General features: G+C 41.2%; 3 protein-coding genes and 1 non-coding gene across 10 annotated transcripts in view; 3 read left to right on the forward strand and 1 right to left on the reverse strand.

Moving 5' to 3' along the window:
- Drak (Death-associated protein kinase related) overlaps positions 1-12,181 on the forward strand; it is a 61,911-nt gene extending 49,730 nt beyond the window's left edge. For all 3 annotated transcript variants that reach the window (NM_001169253.2, NM_001169252.2, NM_206688.2), the window contains 4 exons: positions 7,613-7,825; positions 7,898-8,073; positions 8,165-8,483; positions 8,908-12,181. In NM_001169253.2, the coding sequence (NP_001162724.1) occupies positions 7,613-7,825; positions 7,898-8,073; positions 8,165-8,483; positions 8,908-10,090 (1,891 nt within the window). In that variant the 3' untranslated portion in view covers positions 10,091-12,181. The remainder of the gene's footprint in view (positions 1-7,612; positions 7,826-7,897; positions 8,074-8,164; positions 8,484-8,907) is intronic.
- On the forward strand, positions 4,558-4,633 carry mir-2492 (mir-2492 stem loop). The gene has a single exon (NR_047793.1). It is a non-coding gene; the product is annotated as a mir-2492 precursor RNA (primary transcript).
- Positions 12,182-12,185: 4 nt separating the features above from the next.
- On the reverse strand, positions 12,186-15,790 carry CG1572 (uncharacterized protein). 4 transcript variants are annotated; one of them, NM_001298197.1, is made up of 4 exons: positions 15,624-15,773; positions 13,320-13,482; positions 13,062-13,247; positions 12,186-12,931 (listed from the first exon to the last, which is right to left on the reverse strand). In NM_001298197.1, exons 2-4 carry the CDS (start codon positions 13,434-13,436, stop codon positions 12,752-12,754), a joined length of 483 nt encoding a protein of 160 aa, NP_001285126.1. In that variant the 5' UTR covers positions 13,437-13,482; positions 15,624-15,773; the 3' UTR covers positions 12,186-12,751. The 4 variants fall into 4 exon arrangements, with proteins under 4 accessions (NP_001285126.1, NP_572726.1, NP_727535.1 ...); NM_132498.2 differs by having other exon boundaries at positions 12,421-12,931; positions 15,675-15,790; NM_167289.2 differs by having other exon boundaries at positions 12,421-12,931; positions 15,669-15,782.
- Positions 15,791-18,778: 2,988 nt separating this feature from the next.
- PGRP-SA (Peptidoglycan recognition protein SA) lies at positions 18,779-19,915 on the forward strand. 2 transcript variants are annotated; one of them, NM_132499.3, is made up of 3 exons: positions 18,779-19,416; positions 19,475-19,593; positions 19,655-19,915. In NM_132499.3, the coding sequence occupies exons 1-3, from the start codon at positions 19,109-19,111 to the stop codon at positions 19,837-19,839; spliced, it is 612 nt and encodes a 203-aa protein (NP_572727.1). In that variant the 5' UTR covers positions 18,779-19,108; the 3' UTR covers positions 19,840-19,915. The 2 variants fall into 2 exon arrangements, with proteins under 2 accessions (NP_572727.1, NP_001285128.1); NM_001298199.1 differs by having other exon boundaries at positions 19,071-19,416.
- The last annotated feature ends 5 nt before the right edge of the window (positions 19,916-19,920 follow it).

A 19,920-nucleotide genomic window follows, 5' to 3' on the forward strand; every position in this document is an offset into this window, starting at 1 on the left:
TTACTTTTGGCACCTACTGTACTTACACCACCTACATTGCAGGCTCTTTTGCATGAGTCTGCATATGAGTGTGAGATTTTTTTTTTTTTTTTTTTTGTCTGTAAGCTCCTCGTAATAATGTCAAGTGCTTAAAGCGAAGGCAAAATCTCACCGCCCGGGCAGATAAACAAAATAAGAAATGCAGAAGAAGAAGGGAAAAAAAGCGGCGGAAACAACATGAATTAAATATAAACAAAAGCGTGGAAAAACAAAAGCACCCAGGACACCCGATTATGAACCTGTCCCTGTTGACAAACCCTCGTCTCGGGGGCTTTGACACGCTCCTAATTGAAAAGGAAATGCATAATGCAAAATCCCAAATGCAAGGCGCAAAAAAAAAAAATAAATGCAGCGCATGTTGTCATGTGTTCTGCGTTTTTGTGTATTATGTGTTTTATGTGTGTGCCGCGAGCAAACAAACAGAGCTGCAAATTAATGAAATAACACAAAGAAATTAATCCTTGACTATAGTAAAACTCAAACACAAACTCGAAATACAGCAAAAAAAAAATGAACGCAAAATTATTAAATGAATTAAATGCACACACAAGCAAACACAAATACACACGCGCTTGGTTGCCTTTAAGCTCTGACCAAATTTGTCCACAATTAAAAACAAAGCGCGCGCGACGCCCACGCGATTTGTGCGCGTTTTTTGCCGCTTCGCCAGTCGCATGTTTTTTTTTTTTGTGTTTAAGCTGACCAAAAATGGCCAAGCGATCGTCGAAAAAAGCCACCAACCGGGGGCTCTAAGACGCATTAACAATTGGCACATTTAACGGAAATTATTGATGTCAATTTGCAAATTGGAAAGTGGCCGACGAAAAAAAAAAACCAAGCCAAAAGCCAATACAATATCATAATCATAATCATCGCACAATATATGTATGTAAAGCAAAGTCATATATTCGAGTGGGCTTCGTTTGATCTAAGATTTATTCTGGCCAAACGGGAAATGAAATATGATTTGGACAAAGGCCGAGCAAAAATGAAAAGAAACGCGATTTAAGTATTCCTTTGATGGGCGCACCAAAATTTTGAAATAAGTGAACAGATAAATCTACCTCAGAATATTTATGAATAAGAAAATGGATGCTGCATTTAATTTGTATTATTTACCTAATCCCTTATTTGCACTTTAGTTGATGTCAAGTGCCTTTGACTTTGAGATTCCTTTAGTTCGATTTTAAAAAATGGACTTATCCTTGTAATTCGCCACATGCACACCTAGTCACTTGGCCCCGTCTGTTCGTTTTCCCTTTGGTGGAAGGAAACTGCCCTTGCCTTGGTTTGTTGACATTTTGTGGGTCAAAAACCTAATCAGAACCACCTCGATGCCCCGTCCGTCGCTTCGGTGTTTGCCTTGTGTTGTTATTTGCATAACAAGAGGCTTGTCTCTCCCCATCCTCCGCCTCCAGGGGCCCCATCCTCTGTGGCTCCATCCCTCCATATCACCATCCAACGTTGCAGCATACTGGATGCACTGGCTGCCCTGCAGCTTAATAATATTATCGTGACGCATGGGCCCTCATCTCGTCAGCGCTTCTCCTTCATATATGTATGTCGTAGTGTATGCATGTGTGAGTACGATAGTCTGTCTCTTTTGCACGACCGCAGGCTGTCTCTTTTGCGCGGCATTCTTGCATTTCTCCTCTGGGCAATGCACTGCTTGCACACATTCTTCGCACTGCTTGGATTTCCTGACAAATTTAATTGTCACATTAGAAGCAATCCAGCACACTGAGAGAACATGCGCTGCTGTAAAATATAATGAAATATAATCGTAATAATAATGATATTAATTACGATACCTTTGGAAAATTAATTAGTAAGATATTCGTTTGCTTTTTTATTGTGATTTTGAGGAATATCCTGTTTGTTTTTTGTTGATCATTATTTCAGTGACATTTTTTTTTTTTTTTTTGTGCTGTGTGCATGAATGTCTCTTGTCTCGTTAGTCACCTTTCAAACAGTCAGTCAAAAAAGAAAACTATTAGTTGGCCTGACGTTAAATGTGATTGGGAATGGGAATGGGGATGTGGATGTGGATGGGGTTGGGAATGGTTATGGGTATGGGGGTATGGTGTGGGTATGGGTATGGCTATGGGTATGGGGCGATGAGGACGAGGATGACGATGACGATGATGACTCCACTCTGCACTTCACTCCTGGTTCATTGCACTCGCCGTCTCTCTCTCTTTCTGCTCCATGCGCACATACCCGTCCCTTTCTTTCGCTGCACTGTGCTAAAAGCATCCATCCAGCCCAACAGCAACAACAACAACACTTAGATGCACTTTGGGCCCAGACCATCAAAGGCAGCAAAACAAAAAAAAAAAAAAAAAAAAAGAACGAAAGAAATAGAAAAACCTCGAGCGAAAAAAAAAAGAAAAGAAAACGTCGAAGATGCTGGGCAAATGAAGAAGAGGAAGCTGAAATTCTTCAGGCCGTCGAGAAGTGCAAGTTGCAAAAATGTTATTGTAAGTCCACAAAGAGGAAATATCTGGGCACCTGGATAGGTTGATCCATTATATATAGCCAGACTGCTCAAGAGACCGATTCCTTAAAATGCATCCCAAATGGCGCTCAAGTTGTTTTTGTTTTTGTTTTTTTTCGAAAGAACTTTGTCATGAAGATGAAGCACATTAAACTATATACAACTCAAAAGTTGTAAACAAAAAACAAGAAATTAATAATAATAGGCAATTACATGCACTTCATAACTCAGTCAATTACAATTCCATTTAATTATGCCCACTATTTGCGCTTAACTGTAATAGCAAACCAAAGTCCGCAAACTATATGTAATTACCATACCATTGAAACTCTCATAATTGTTATTTAATTAAAGCGAATGGGAAAGCGCGAAACCTTCGGAATCGTTATGAATCGAATATTTCAACCAATTTCCCATGATCGTTTTGCCGCTTTTGGCCGACTGGCTAACCTTTTGGCTATAGAACAAACAGCACCCGCCTAACAATTTGCACCTTGTTAACAAAACAAATTCTTAAATTTGCAATTTGCAATTCCCAATTAGCTAATGAATGCCAGTGACATTGTTCCGCATCGCATTGCATTAGCATTAGAATGGGAATTGGAATTGGAATTGAATTTGAAATCGGATTTCGAATCGAAATGATTCGATCGAAATGTGGGGGAGTTTTGAAATTACAGCGATCTCAATGCGATTTGCCAATCGACTACAGCTGCTGCTGTTCTGTTTGATGTGTTCTATTTGCTGGCTTGTTTATTCATTTATTTGTTTGTTTGGATTTTGGTTTACATATTTGCCTAATCGCTAGTCCACCGACTAACTCAAAAAGCCAAACAACTAACCCGAAACCAAAGCGAAAACCAAAACTGACCCGCTCAAGAGGTGGAATGCGTAAACACGAGCGCCCCGGCGAAAGGCGAAAACAATTAAAATGCCATAAACAACCCAAAAAAACGAAAAAAAAAAAAAAAAAACAAGACGAATAAAGAAACCAAATGAAACAATACGATCTGCAATCTGCTATTGGAAAAATTAAAGAGGCAACGCTTTTCTGGCTCTCCGTGTGCGGTTGTTTATTTAATTGAGCCGCGAGTAAACAAAAATCCACTTGAAAATTATTTGCACATTTTTGCGGGTGATTTGTTTAACGAGGGAGAGAGTTAAGCGAAAAGCCCATCACACATATCACTCATCGGAAAACTCAGCAATTTAATGTTTAAATAAAAGTCCATTTGAATGATAGCAAATATTATCAAAAAAAAAAAAAATAGTAGGAAATTATTATGGTTCGATGTTCGATGTGTCTTTCACCATAAACAAGAAGTCTTAGTTATAGTTAGTTACCCAAAGTACCCATCTTTTTCGTCTTCCTTCCCCAATTGGGCAACATTAAATGAATGGTAAATAAATCGTGTAGTGTTTACTGTACCTTTCTGGGCATCTTCAATCGCCACCTTAAGAAAACCACTAAACTTTCGCAACATTTACGATTTATTTTCCCAATTTTCTGGCTTTTTCTTCTTCTTTTCTTCTTTTTTTTTGCTTATTGTTTTCCAATCGCTCAGCCTGGCGGTAAATGACTGGAAAAGGGCAATGTAAATATTGCGCAGCATTATTTTTTTTGGAGCCCCCATCATCAAGTCTTAACCCCAGCAAACCCCCTCGCAACCGATTCCCCCCTCCTCATTCCATAATCCCTCTGGCATTATCTTGACACGTGCACGCGCCGCGTTTTGTGCGCGTTTTTAAACGCCACCTTATTTGGCCCTCGGTTTTAGAGTCTCCATCTCCACTGTCATCTCTTCACTTCACTTCTCGGTGGTTCGTATCAAGAAATCAGCATTTAAGGGGTTAAAGGGGCGGGCTGTATATGCCATGTTTGTATGTAGATCCGATCAATTGACGATCATTTGAGGCGATCAAACAAAAAGAAAACGAAAAAAAAAAAAACTGCCAAAGCTGACCAATTTTAGAATCTTCTCCGATTCCACACCACTTCGAATCGAACAAAATTCACACTCGAATTTTTTTGGGATCTCTTTATAAAGCGTTTATTATTTATTTATTATGTTTTGTCGAGAGCTTTCAAAAAATTCAGAAGACAACAACGCAACAACAATACGAAAAGGGCAAAGCTGCGTGGGTGTGTCCAGTTTAATTCTACGCCACCGATCAACCATGAACTCTCGACTATAGCCAACGTATTTTGCCCCTATATCATCGTCATCATCATCATCGTCATCGGGTTTGACCTTTTAAAGTTCAGTTAACCAAGTGCTGGACACTTTTTAGTGCTCATAAATACGAAAAACACTTGCAGTCAGAATAGTATATTAAAAAAAAAAGTAAGTAATTGAAAGGTATTAAAAGTCACTATGCATTACACTTTATCTTCTATTTTAGTTTAGTGTGTTATTCTTTGTTAAATAATATCTTAGATGCGCACTTATTAATTAATTCCACACCGATTTTCGCGATTTTCCGCCCATTAACTTTAAGTTGAACTGTTAACCAAATCAAATTGAAAAATCCCTGAACACAAAAAATGTCCATCCAGTCCAAAAAAGTCGTGCCAAAAGCATTTCAACTGTCTTACGTAACGGACAACAGCCAGCAATGAGCAAAAAAAAAAAATCCACAAAACAAAAAAAAAAAAAAGAAATAAAAACAGAAACAGAAGAGCAGATAAAATTCCAAAAAGGAGAGTAGAAGAGGGCAATAACTTTATTACGATCAGAGAAGACCTTGCCCAATTAGGCAATGTTTTTTGTTGCTGCTGCTGGCTGGGAAGTGAGGAGTGCAAAAATTGTAATTTAATTAAAATTTATGTTAATGCACAGTCGTCGCAACTTGTGGCTGGCTGGCTGATCGAAACACTTGATACCCTGCCGTAAATGTGAAATATAAAAAGAGGGCATCTCAAATTGAATTAATCATGGGCTAGCATTTAGTAATAGCAATACACCTCTTTTAATTACCCCCTACCTTGCATAAAAGTAATTCCTTATATGCTGACAAGAATGTTTCAACCCTCATCAACAAAAAAAAATTGTATCCCACATAATCCCCCGGTTCTTGCAACATTGTTGCATTTTGCTTATTCTCATCGCGCATGCAAATCGCCTGGCCAATTAAATCAAACGAAAAACATGCATACGAAACCATTGGGAAATTGAGTTGTGGCCCAGACTTCCTTCCATATTCCATATGGATGTTCATGTTGCTGTTGTGTGTGGCGCTGCAGGCTTTAAATATTTCAATTTGATGCCGGGACAACTTTTATTTTATGACCCGCAACACTACACAACAGGCATGTTGTTGTGTTGTTTGTTTAGTTGTCGACTGCAGACTGGCCCAAATGCTAAACACGGCAGCCGATTCTAGTCGTCATGGATGCACCGCAATAAAAACCTTCTCCTACAATAACTGAAAATATTTTATACAAAAGCTAATTAAACTCGTAGAATAGAACTTCTTATCAATCATATACCGAACGCGGCAATCGTGTATATATTCCTGTATCCTTGTTAAAACATTGCATAAATCGTTTTTAGCAAACTTTTCTCTCTCTGTAAGATCAGACAACAACTGTCACTGGAGGAGCTGGTGAAAGCGGGAGGGCAAATAGACATAGAAAGACAGGAGCGCCCGAGTCCAAGTCAATGTTTGTTGTTGTCGTCTGTCCGCTGTCAATGTCAGGGAAAGAGGACAGGGACAGTTACCAGGGGCTCGAATAGTTTAGTTGGAGAGAGGGGGGTCGAAAGAACTTTGGCTGCCGGAACGCAGACACAGAACTTGACAGCTCCCCAAAGGGGTAAGGGGTGGAGGGAGGAGGAGGCGGGTGCCATCTCCGCCAGAGGGGGCAATTAGAAAACCAGTCCGGCTAAGGCGACGACGTTCAAGCGCTACTCATTATTGATGGCCAGCCAAAGCCCCTTTTTGGGATCGGAGGAGCTCATTAGCTAAGTGACGCCAATGGGCCATCAAGCGACTATCAAATCGGTGGGAATTTTTGTAAGGTGCTCTTTCTATGATTGGAAACTACCCAAACACATGCATAAACTTGCCTTTTTTTATATTATATAAATATAAATATATCTTACTTATCGAAAAAATCGACAACACCATCGATAAAGTTAATAACATGGTTATCTTCACCGTATTTGTATTGTCTGTTTTCACATAGTCTTGAACTTGTTAGTAGCCTTTAATCATTTTGCTTAAATTATGCAACTTGCAATATTTGTAAAAGTAGTATTATAGCCTTTAGCTTTTATCGATATTATCGATAAGTAATCATTCTCCTAATGCTAAGAGTATTTGCAATAGGTTGTGATCGAAATAAGTCCCTTCCTTTTATCCATTCCTCCAATACATTTAACCGATCGAGGCTTGCGTGATCGTCGTCTTGGCGGGATGAGATGTGTGGTGGGCGGTGGGGTTGCCCAAAGGGGGGCAGGAGAACCCTTCCCCCCCTGAATGACAAGAGAAGCAGCTGGCCAACTATTTGGTATGCCAGCTTTGTCACCAAAGCTTCTTTCCTCTGGCCACCGCTCTGGGTTGGCTCTGGCTCCTGTTCTGGCTGCCGGATCGCATCGCCAGTTGTTGTGTCGCTTTGGGTGTTGGCAATACTTCGTAGTGTTGCTGTTTTAGTTGTTTTAGTAGTTTGCCTGTTGCCGGAAGCGCAATTGCTTCATTATGGCACGTACTTTGTCAAAAGGCGTCGCGTTGAGTCACTTTTCGTTCGATTTGTGCACTAAAAGAAAATAAAACCAATTTGAATATACTGTCTTACCGAATCGTTAAGATTACCCCTTTTGTGTAAATAATTCTCCAAATCGTTCGCTAAGAAAAGTGCTATATGAATCAAAATGGTTTAGTATCTAAGCAAATGAAGACATTTTGTTAACTTTGAGCTTTTTCGTCCAGTGTTTATTATCTGACCAGCGTTCCTTTCCAAAATCCACTTAACTTATGAATGAAAAATGATCGCAGCTGGCTCACGCACTGTGTGGGCTGGTCGTAACAGAAACCATTGGCTCTAATCACACCAACCAATACCATCTCCATTCGCAGGGGCAAATTCGCCGCCGTTCGACGCGCCATTCACAAGAACACGGGCTCGCACTTTGCGGCAAAGTTCCTGAAGCGGAGGCGCCGGGCGCAGAGTAGCGACAAGGAGATCAAGCACGAGATCGCGGTGCTGATGCTCTGCGAGGGCGAGGACAACATCGTCAACCTCAATGCCGTTCACGAGACGCGCTCGGACACAGCACTCCTCCTCGAGCTGTAAGTGAAACGTTATATACATAGAGTTCACATATGAAATGGGAATCTAAATGCATTTTTCCTCCCTTACAGAGCCACTGGTGGCGAGCTGCAGACGATCCTGGACAACGAGGAGTGCCTGACGGAGGCGCAGGCCCGCCACTGCATGCGCGAGGTGCTCAAGGCGCTGAAGTTCCTGCACGATCGCTCCATTGCCCATTTGGACCTCAAGCCGCAGAACATCCTGCTCGCCGGCGAGCGCATAGAAGGTGTGTATACTTTTGAATCAATTATGGCATATGCCTGCAGAATTCCCTGAACTAATGGATTGTCTTTTAATAACAACAACAACAACAACAGATGGATTGAAGCTGTGCGACTTTGGGATCTCGCGGGTGGTGTGCGAGGGCATCAATGTGCGGGAAATGGCCGGAACACCAGACTACGTGGCCCCCGAGGTGCTGCAATACGAGCCGCTGTCCCTGCTGACGGACATCTGGTCGGTGGGCGTGCTCACCTACGTGCTGCTATCCGGATTCTCGCCCTTTGGCGGCGACACCAAACAGGAGACCTTCCTCAACATCTCGCAGTGCGCCCTCACCTTTCCGGACAACCTCTTCGGCGGCGTCTCGCCGGTGGCCATCGACTTCATCCGTCGCGCATTGCGAATTAAGCCAAAGTGAGTATCGGTTTTGCAATTCAATGTATCAGCACTGGCTAAAATTTACTAGACTGACACAAATGACACACAAATGAATGGAAATGAAATGAATGAAACCCATTCTTAATTTTGTGGTCAGCTGATAAATAATGTTTATACGCATTGATTTAAATATGATGCGTGATGAGTGATTAATGTACAGCTTCTGTGCCTCATGACTTTGATTCTTATCAACAATATTTTGATTAAGATGAAAGGAATTCGTAACTTTCGTTGCTGTGAATGCATTTCCTTTTCCATTAAACAATCAGCGGATTGCCTGTACGTGCCATTTATCGTTAGAAGTTTTGTAAACAGAATGTAGAATAGTGTTGTTATATTAATATTCATTTATAATGCAGTTGGTTTCAAAAATATTAACCGTATATAACAATTCTTGCAGCGATCGCATGAATGCCACTGGCTGCTTGGATCACATTTGGTTGAAGGACGACTGCTCGCTGGACAGACAGATTTATCTGCAGCCCCAGAGCGATGCCGAAGAGGAGGAAGAGGAGGATGTCGACGACGATGTGGAGGACGAGGAAGAGGAGGAGCAGGTGGAGGAGGAGGAGGAGGAGACACAGAACGTGGAGGAGCCAACGACAGAAGCGCCACAACAACAGCAACAACCTGTCCAGCAGCATCAGCTAGCCAAATCCGGCCAAATTCACAGCAAACCGACGCACAATGGCCACCATCGGGCAAACAGTGGCGGCAGCATCTCCAAGATACCCATTGCGACAAGCAAACTGCAGAGCACTCCCAGCTCCGAGACCACCACGGCCATCCACACGCTGACCAGCAACAGCAATGGACACGTCCACAAGCCCACTCAGATTGTGACGCCAACGCGAAGAGCCTCGGATTCGGACAAGGAGAACACGTATACGGCCACGTTTGTAAAGAAGCCAGTCGCCACCATCCAGCTGGGCAGCTCCAATGGCATCGAGGATGCCACGGTTGTGGCCACACTCACTCTGTTTCCCGACGCACCCACCACACCAAAGGTGATTCGCAAGACGCCGACGGGTGAGTCGAATGGCTCGGCAACGTCTGTCAAGGCTCTGGTGAAGAAATTTCAACTGGAGGACTCGAGCGGTTCGGCGGTGGCACGACGCAGTGGAGGAGCGGTGACCAGCAGCAGTGGACTGCATTCGCCAACGACGACATCGGTCAGGTTGAATAGCATTCGTCGCGCCTCGGAGCCGCTGACCACGGTCTACAAGAAGCAGACGTCACAGAATGGATGCAGCAGCACTTCGAATCCGAGCTCAAGTCCCGGCAGCAGTCCCACCACATCCGGCAGCACCGCCACTCTGCTGATCCACAGTCAGCGTTTGGGCAACAGCACAGCGCCGGCGAGCCACTGCGTCGCCGTTCCAGCAACAGCCACAGCCACCTCCTCCGCCAGCAGCAGCAACAGCAGCTCAGGGAAGTCAACAAGTGCCGCCCACCATTTGCACCATCATCATATGCACCACCATCATCATCACCACCACCATCATGTGGTGATTGCGGCAAAGAATGCCGCTGCCGTGGCCGCCACCAACAACTTGAGCCTGGATCAGGGTATCATCTGTTAGCTAAGGGCCAGCCGGGCCAGCCGCAATGCCAAAAGTTTCTTTCATCGCTTTCTGTGCTGCATGTAACCACCAGCTGCCATGGCTACCACTACGACCACTAATACGACACCACCTCCTCCCCCGACCAGCGCCCACTGGCAGAAGGCGAAGAGGAGTGGCTGCGAATCACCTAGCTGCAGGATCACTAGGTGGCAAAGTGGCGATTTGAGGAGCTATGGCTACGGCAAAGGATCAGCGTTGGGAAGCCGGTGGAGTTGGAACGGAATAGGAAACGGGAACGGGAACTTAAACTTGAACTGGAATTGGAAGTGGAGCTGGAATTGGTGCTGCAGCGGGAGATGGAAGTGGAAGTGGAAGTGGAGAGGGGATCATCCGCCAGACTGGCACGAAGACGATGATGCATTGATTTTGATTTGAGCTTAGTTTAGATAATTTTTTTACGGCCTTAGCATCTGAAAGGAGTGCCACACTATATCACGGTTGCCACATGAGAACATCTTCTTATTCAACGGAAAATTGAAAGTTTTCATATTCATACCAAACTTTACAGTTTTATAAGTTAAAGAAATGTATGTTTTTTTTTTTAATATTTGTTAAAACGAATGTTGTGTTAGACTACACTATTGGACCTTTTCGATGGCAACCGTGCGTTGGCGACCCCCAACATACCCCCCACTCACACACACACATACACACCCACACACACTAGAAAAACGAAAAACAACTTAGCTAAAGTCACGAGAAAAAAAATTAAGCTAAACGAAAGGAGATGAATGAAAAAGATTAAGGAATCGAGGAGAGCGTTAGGTGTATTAGAGTAGAGTAAGCTGATTTCAACGGAATTTTTGGTAGACATATCATCCATGTTTGTTACGCGTTTTGAGGAAAACACTAGAAGCTGCTGAAGGGAGGGGATAGTGTTCATTGTTTCAACGAATATATAAATGTCAATTTTTGGCCCACAAGGCATGCAAGTAAGCCCTTTGGCCTAGCATAAATTATACAACTAAATACATTATCTATATATACACATATGCATACACATATACACTATACATAGCATATATATGTACCAAAAAGTGAAGTGAAACGACATTTGAGAGCCAGCCCGCCATTGGTTATGTAGTGTGTTTGTTAATCGGCCAATCAGTGAGTGCATCAATCAGATGATAATCAATCATATAGCATAGCATACAGTGTTATTCGCCTAGGGGGAATCAGAATTTAGAGAATGTTACCAGCCAAGCAAAATTGTTAATCGTGTGTCTCGGTGTGTGTTCAATCGTTCAATCGTTCAAATCGTTGCATAAATGTTGCCTAGAATACATTACATTACTTGAAGGAAGGCAGGAAGCCGCATGGATCATATTGGAGGACATCTAGAGGGACATAACTAATTGCTTAGCCCACATAGGCGACCCATCGACCATCTATCCGATCCTTAACCCGATTCCGATTCCAATGCCGACCCAAATCCACATCCAGTTTCCAGTTCCCAGCTCCCAGCTCCCCCAGTCGTTTGCTCCTCGTTTTAAGTCGGTTTTTGTATATATTTCCAGCCAGCAGAATGCAAAATGCAGCCAGCAGCGAATATAATTAAATGTAATTCTTTTTTTTTTCGATAATCATATCTTAATGCTTGATATACGAGTTGTATTTATTAGGCGAAACGTTTGTGTGGTCGGCGATCGAAGGAGGGTCAGTTAATTGTTAAAGAAAAATGCTTAATTTATCGTAATCGATTACCCTTTTCTTTTATATTTAATACTTGCGTGTACTTCTCTTAATTACTATGATTTTTTTTTTTAATACACCTAAACCACTTATTTGTGTTTACTGTATATGTAAATTAGTAGTTAAAGGCGAGGGCTTTATGCCCATCAACAGATAATAAAAACTGCGCCAGAGGGAGCGAGAAGTGTGTTTTAATTATTATTAGTAATTAGTAATTTCAATTGATTTTTTGTGTTTAGAGAATCTATTTCTATGAGAAGACAAACAAAGATGCAAATTCTATTATATATTATATTATATAGTAATTATTTTATAGATAACTAATTTAAAATATATTCAATAAAAACCATAAAAATTACCACCACGTTTTTTCTATTACTCTTTGGTATTAAATTAAATGAAATTATGATTTCATCGAATTTATATATTTGCTTGCTAACAGCAACATTTCCCGCATGGCCCAAAAGTATGCAACACTTTTTACGATCGGTTCAAAATCAAAAAGTACAAAGTACACTGGCCAACACAATTAAAGCATGCCGACAATAAAAAACTATTGCAGCTGAAGCAACAAATAAACAAACTACTACACATTTAGAAAAAACATATAGACACACATCTTTATTCGAATACATGACAATCTGTTTGGTACAAAAGAAAGTGAGACAAAAAAAAAGTTTTGTATATATCGGTAAAAGTACAAGTAAGTGTAACTAGCGCCAAAGAACGTTTCACAGTACAACAAAGATTCCGCCGCTTGGCACCCACTTTCTCTACATCTATGTTTGTATATCCCTGGGCTCTCGCCTCCTTCTCCTGCTTCGCATGACCAGTGGCTAGAGTTGGTTGTGGGAAGAACAAATGCTTCGAGATTGCAAATTCCACTTGAATGGCCGAGTGGGCGGTGGGTTTTGGGTGCTTTAGTGCTTAAATGCCGCGATAGGATCGGTGGGCCAGGAAGGCGCTGATGAAGTACAGCACCGCATTGACCAGGCCCAAAACACCGGCTGCCATATAGGCGTCGTGCTTTACATCGCGCAGCTTGAGCAGCAGGATGGTGGACGAGACCAGGATCAGGATGGCGGCCACACTGTGGTAAATCAGCTCCTGCAAAAAGGTTAATGGTCGTTGAAATGCACGGATTGCAGATACAAGGCGAAGTATATATATGTACGTTTGGAGTTCCATGGCTAATACTAAAGTATACAAAAGATATAGCAATGATGATTATACTCACATAGATCGTCTTGGCAATAATGCCGCCCGTGCTGAGCGACGTGAGGCAGGCGAGGAGTAAACAGAACGTTCCTATCATAAAGGTAACGGCCATCAGATAATGGAACAGATCCTGCTGGCCATAGAAGTATCTGTGGTAGTCCTGGTAGTTGAACGCCAGAATTCCCACAATGGAAGCACCAATGATCTGCGCAAAAAATCGTGATGGTTGTTACATTAAGTTCAAAGTTGCTATCGAATTCTGGGAGCATTAACGCACCAGCTCGAAGAGCTTGAGGATGCCGGGGAAAGTCTTCAGATAGCCCGTGTTCAGGACAATGTAGGAGGTGTTGGTGGTGCTGGTGGTGGTGCGGGTAATGGTCACTGAATGCGACATCTTCGCTCTGCTTCGGTGGTTCTTTTCGGGGGGTTAAAGGTGGGGTCTGCAAAGACAAATAAATAAATGAATAAACACAAAAAAAAAGTAAAATATTGGATGCTAATACCAATACAGAAATATAAGAAACTTCGGTGATAAGAACTGAAATTAAATAATAATACTTATCAAATTGTAAATGCTTAAAATTCGTTGAAATAAGCCAACAAATTTGCTGGTGATTCATGCAAAGTATATTTGCATCCATGTGTTAATTTATGGTTTAATTATTTGATTAAAATGAGTAAGTCTTAGGTTCTTTTTCTTTCACTTATATTCCCCGAATATCGTAATTCATATGGTGTGTTTTTATTTATTTATTGCTTTTTTTTTTTGTATCTTTTGTACTTTTTGGCCAGCTGTTACAGATCGAACGCCCTTGCCACGCCCATCGATCTGCAATGTATCCATACAATGTTTGTGTATTTTTGGCCATCCATTTGTTGCTGTTTTTGTTTTGGATTTTTGCTTTTTGTCTAATTTTAAAACAATTTTCAATGCCGGCCTCGCAGGCGAAAAAGCGCCAAATGCGTTATTGAAGCAGTGGGAGAATCGGAAAAATCTATTTACTTGACCGACGAGAGAAAACCCCCCCGCCCCATACAGAACCACTCCTCTCCCCCCGCGCAACGATTTCCCCCCTTTTTGGGGATCGGCAGCGAACAAAATAGATGAATCGCTCTCGTCTATATGTTCACCTAGGATTGGATATATGTAAGTCTGTATGTATGTACATATATGAATGTATGTAGATATGTATGCATAAACGTCATGAACTTTATGGTCTGCTGCCTGCTGTTCGTTGTGGAAAAGCTGAAGGAAAACTGAAGAAAAGCGCCTCGTTCGTAATTGGGACACACACACACACACACACACACTTTAAGTATACAGATGCCGTGGGTGGGCATAATGGTTATAGGGTATTCGCAAATGCCGTGCCAGATCTGGAAATCAGATTGTGACTATAAGTTCTGACTTCAGATTTGACGATTGGTAATCAAGCCGAATAACATTGTAGGCAAACAAATAAAACCAGTTTAGCTTAAAACAAATAACAAACGGAAGGATAGTGAGATTAATTCCAAATTAACTGCTCTGCTATAGCTATATTTGCTATATTTGGCTTAAAACAAACATGAGTTAAATAAAAGCCTTGTAAGACCCATACAGAGGAGTTGAAAATCGTAACTAATTTTATATTCTTGATATTTTAACTAAGCAAGGAAGAGATCAATTTAGAAAATACCAACGAATTATATTGTTTTAGGAAATGTGCTCATACAAGATTGATGGCAATTGGAATGGGGTTGGATTTCAGAACTTAGACCTTCCTCAAAATCGGTGGCGCATTAGACGAGTTCAAAAACGATGACGCCACCGGTGACGCAATAGTTTACACACAATGTGAATGATGCTCATCGAAATTCACAAAAGTGGTAGAGGCACATACATACACATACATATATACATATGTATATCCCAGTGGCATGGAAGGGGTGCGGCCCAAATTCCGAAGCGTAATACCGAAACCAAAAACCGAAAACCAAAAAAAAAAATAATAATAAGAAAACAAAACAAAGCAAAAACCAAAATAACAAGAACCCATGTGCGACATTTTATCGGAATTAAACAAAATACATTCCGAATATTGATTAGATGGCGGATTTCCGCCGAAAAGCGGTATGATATCATGCCTATGATGTACGATAGTTTAATTCGCATGCCAAGCAACTTGGCCCAAGCAACAGGTTGTTGTTTTGGGCCCTTTAAGATTCCTCTTTGGAACCGGAAGAGATGAACAAAGACGCCGCTTTTGTCAATTTCCCAAATGACAACAACTAATCAATATACATATGTACCAAAAGGCAAGCTATCAAATGTTCTGCTGATAAGAATATTTCCCCACTGCAAACGCGACTCACATTCGGTTTCGCATTTTCAACTCTGGAAATGATATCATCGCCGTCAATAATAATGCAGTTTAATGCTTGTAGGAGAAAAAAAATTAACAACATATTAATGCACAGCCAAGTACCGAGAATTCCAATTCCTTTTGCTTTTCGAAATGTACAAAAAAAATATATAAAAAAAAAAAAAAAACAATAAAACACACATATAGTCCCAGCGGTAGAAATGGGTGGTATGTACCTCTTTCTCTCTCTGTATATCTAAAGTTTTCGGTATGGATCTTACTCTTACTTTTCTCAAAATTCGGCGTAGGACTCAGCCAACTGGTTTTCCTCGCACTTTTCTTTCGACTTTTGCGTCTTTTCGCGCGCACGTTGCAAACGAAACTGAAACCGAAACTGAAAAATAAAAGCGTTTGGCCCGCTGCCTCTGCCACAGTTTTCAGCGTCGCAGTCGACGCAGCCGAGACGAAAACAAAACAAGACCCAGCAGAAGCCTTCCAGGCCGATTTACTGCGACTCGACTTGGGGGATACCCTGCATCACTTAGAACACTTCACAAGCGAATTAGGTTGGTAGTACAAAACATGCATTGCAATTTTTTAAATATGTCGCTTTTTGGGCCAAAAAATGCGAAATAATGGTCCAAATATGGATTGTTATACCTCGTTGAGTTCGTATTCAAAATTCTACTCAAACTGTGTTTAAAATTTGGAATATTAATTTTATGCCATTTTTCGCAAATTTTGATGATGTTACCCCTTACCAAAAATGCGAAAATCGACCCAAAAATTAATTTTTCAAAATCCATCAAAAAGTGATAGAGATAGTTAGTAGTGGTAATTAGCTGCACAAAACAGTCATTCCTGCACTTTTATGACCATTTTTAGACAAGTTATGATAAAAACACGCTTTATTTAAATCGTATTTTTGGCCGAAAGTCGTTTTCCAGATTTAAAGGAAGAAAATATTTAGTTTTTTGGCCACAACATTGGAAATAATGATCCAAATATGGATTGTCATACCTCGTTGAGTTCGTATTCAAAATTCTAATCAAACTGTGTTTAAAATTTGGATTTTTAATTTTTTGCCATTTTTCGCAAATTTTGATGATGTTACCCCTTACCGAAAATGCGAAAATCGACCCAAAAATTAATTTTTCAAAATCCGTCAAAAAGTGATAGGGATAGTTAGTAGTGGTTTTTAGCTGCACAAAACAGTCATTCTTGTACTTATATGACCATTTTTAGATAAGTTATAAGAAAACACCCTTTGTACATATCGTATTTTTGGCCAAAAGACGTTTTCCAGATTTAAAGGAAGAAAATATTTAGTTTTTTGGCCACAACATTGGAAATAATGATCCAAATATGGATTGTCATACCTCGTTGAGTTCGTATTCAAAATTCTAATCAAACTGTGTTTAAAATTTGGATTTTTAATTTTTTGCCATTTTTCGCAAATTTTGATGAATACCGAATATGCAAAAATCGACCCAAAAATTAATTTTTCAAAATCCATCAAAAAGTGATAGGGATAGTTAGTAGGGGTTATTAGCTGCACAAAACAGTCATTCCTATGCGTTTATGACCATTTTTAGACAAGTTATGATAAAAACACCCTTTGCATAAATCGTATTTTTGGCCAAAAGACGGTTTTCAGATTTAAAGGAAGAAAATATTTAGTTTTTTGGCCACAACATTGGAAATAATGACTGGTCTATGCCACCCGGATGCGTTTTCATCCAGGGTATCAGCAAGGCAATTCAGCCAACAACGCCAACAAGTTGACTTGACTGCTGGCTAGCGCGGTATAAATGACGCCTGACGTCATGATGTCATCGAGTGAGCGGCAGAGCAGCCAAGCAGCGGAGCGGCCAACCTTAATATTTGTAATCTTCAAGTGCAACTAGGCCCCCGGCCACGCCCCCTTGACACTGTTCATTGGCCGCCCACGGATTGGCAATTAAAAAGAAAGGAATTAAACTTGCTAGTGGAAGCTCCTCGGACTTTTTCTCTGACTCAGCGCCACCTGAAAGTGGAGAGTGAGAAAAGTGGGTGAGGGCGATAGAGAGTGCACTGAAAAGAAATACTAGTGTGTGTTCATATTAGAATTAGAATTATTATATAAATATGTAAGATATGCATAATCTATCTAGTACCACAAAGTATATATGCACACTGAATTTATATGATTAATAATATCTGATTGATCTGCTCGTACATTATTTATGGATAACCCCATTTATAAACAACATATCTATTACCAATGATATCCAATACCATGTCTATAACCATTTGTTTATATCATCAATTACAAAGCCATAAAAACTTTGATAAACATAATATCACTTTCGGTGAAGTAACGCGAAATTAGATAGTCTTTCTTGCAGTGCAGCAGTAAAACACTGAGCGGTAAGTCTGATGAGTAACGCTAGTGCGGCGGAGATGACGCCGGATTGCCCCGCCCTGTAGTGGGTGGCAGTTATCGGGCAAACGGCTTTTATCAATAGCACCAATAATAACAGAAACCAAAATAGAATGAATGAATGAATAAAAAAATGCATCCAGTGGTTAGCGTAATGCATTTGCAATGCGGATCGCCTTCGGTGGAAAACCTTAAGGCAGAGACATGCAAATGCAAATGCCATGAGTAATTCACAATTTATAGACACCACACACATCGCAATCAAGTTCATAGCATGGGGGTCAATTATTATCTACTTTTTAAAAGAATCTTTAACTTTTCCCGCGAGTTATTCATCCTAATGAAACTGCCTTTTTTTAGCTGGCATTTAACACTTTTACCCTTGGAAATTGAAGTTAGTAAAGAAAAGCGGACGGTATTAAACATTTACACGCATTTCATTGACCTACAAAATGTATTGTTTGTTCATTTTTTGTTTTTTGGCAAAAACTATTGAAACTGCCTTTTTTTAGCTGGCATTTAACACTTTTACCCTTGGAAATTGAAGTTAGTAAAGAAAAGCGGACGGTATTAAACATTTACACGCATTTCATTGACCTACAAAATGTATTGTTTGTTCATTTTTTGTTTTTTGGCAAAAACTATTGCCATTACGTTCTATTTAAGGGAAGTATACGTTTTTCCTCGCCCTCTTTTTTAATTCATTAACCATAAATTGATTTAATGAACGACATGTCGGCATGCGAGCCTTCTATATCTTTTCATTTATAAGCTCGAACGATAATATACACAATATATTCGTGAGTAATATTGCTACACTTATACTTTTTTTTTACATATTTACTACTCAATTTGCAAACAAAAAAATAAAAATCTAACGCTCTCTGCGGCTGTTATCAGTGAACTTCTCGCGAGACTTTCAGCTAATCATTAATTTAGTTTAACTGTTAGTATTCGTGTGTACATATCACAAATCTTACTGCTTCTAGGGAAGCATTCGTCACTAGCTGAAAAGCGGAAATTCCATCACAGAGATCGGCTTTCAACCCGTTTTAAATTGTTGTTTGGGCTTTTTGCTTGTCGCTTCGCAAATGTGATGCAAAACAAAAAGAACCGAACAAAGAACGCGGAGATTTGCGACGGATCGGAAGATCTGGAGATGGCTAATGGACGGGAGTCCCCTGTGGCTCTGCGGGATCGTAAGCTCCAGAAAGCTCGGATCGTTGGCCCTGATAAATCCGGCAGATAGCCCATCGAGAGCAGTTCTCATCCAGCCTTAGATCTTAGCACATCAACATCATGCAGCCGGTTCGATTCGGATCTCCTTGGATTATGGCCATTGGGCTGGTGCTACTACTGCTGGCATTCGTCTCCGCCGGAAAGTCGCGTCAGCGTTCGCCAGCCAATTGCCCCACCATCAAGCTGAAGCGTCAGTGGGGCGGCAAGCCTTCGTTGGGACTCCACTACCAAGTGCGTCCCATCCGCTATGTGGTCATCCATCACACGGTCACCGGCGAGTGCAGCGGACTGCTCAAGTGCGCCGAGATTCTCCAGAACATGCAGGCGTATCATCAGAACGAGCTGGACTTCAACGATATTAGTTACAAGTACGGATGGCACCTTCGCAATTATCAAGATAACTATTATGATAATGATCTCTTTCAGCTTCCTGATCGGCAACGATGGTATCGTATACGAAGGCACTGGTTGGGGATTGCGCGGTGCCCACACCTATGGATACAATGCCATTGGCACGGGCATAGCCTTTATCGGCAACTTTGTGGGTAAGTTGCAAATCGATATTCTCCGCTATGTGGAGCACTACATGCCCAACATCTCCGATAGATAAACTTCCATCGGATGCGGCTCTCCAGGCGGCCAAAGATCTGCTGGCCTGCGGAGTGCAGCAGGGTGAGCTGAGCGAGGATTACGCCCTGATCGCCGGCTCCCAGGTGATCAGCACCCAGAGTCCCGGACTGACTCTATACAACGAGATCCAAGAGTGGCCGCACTGGCTCTCAAATCCCTAAATCAACTACAAGTAATTGCAGTAGTCTGCCAGAATGAGCATATCAGTTTAGTAAAGTAAATAAACCAATGTTGTTGAGTAT

This window comes from Drosophila melanogaster, chromosome X (assembly GCF_000001215.4).
Source record: "Drosophila melanogaster chromosome X".
NCBI classification, from domain to species: Eukaryota; Metazoa; Arthropoda; class Insecta; order Diptera; family Drosophilidae; genus Drosophila; species Drosophila melanogaster.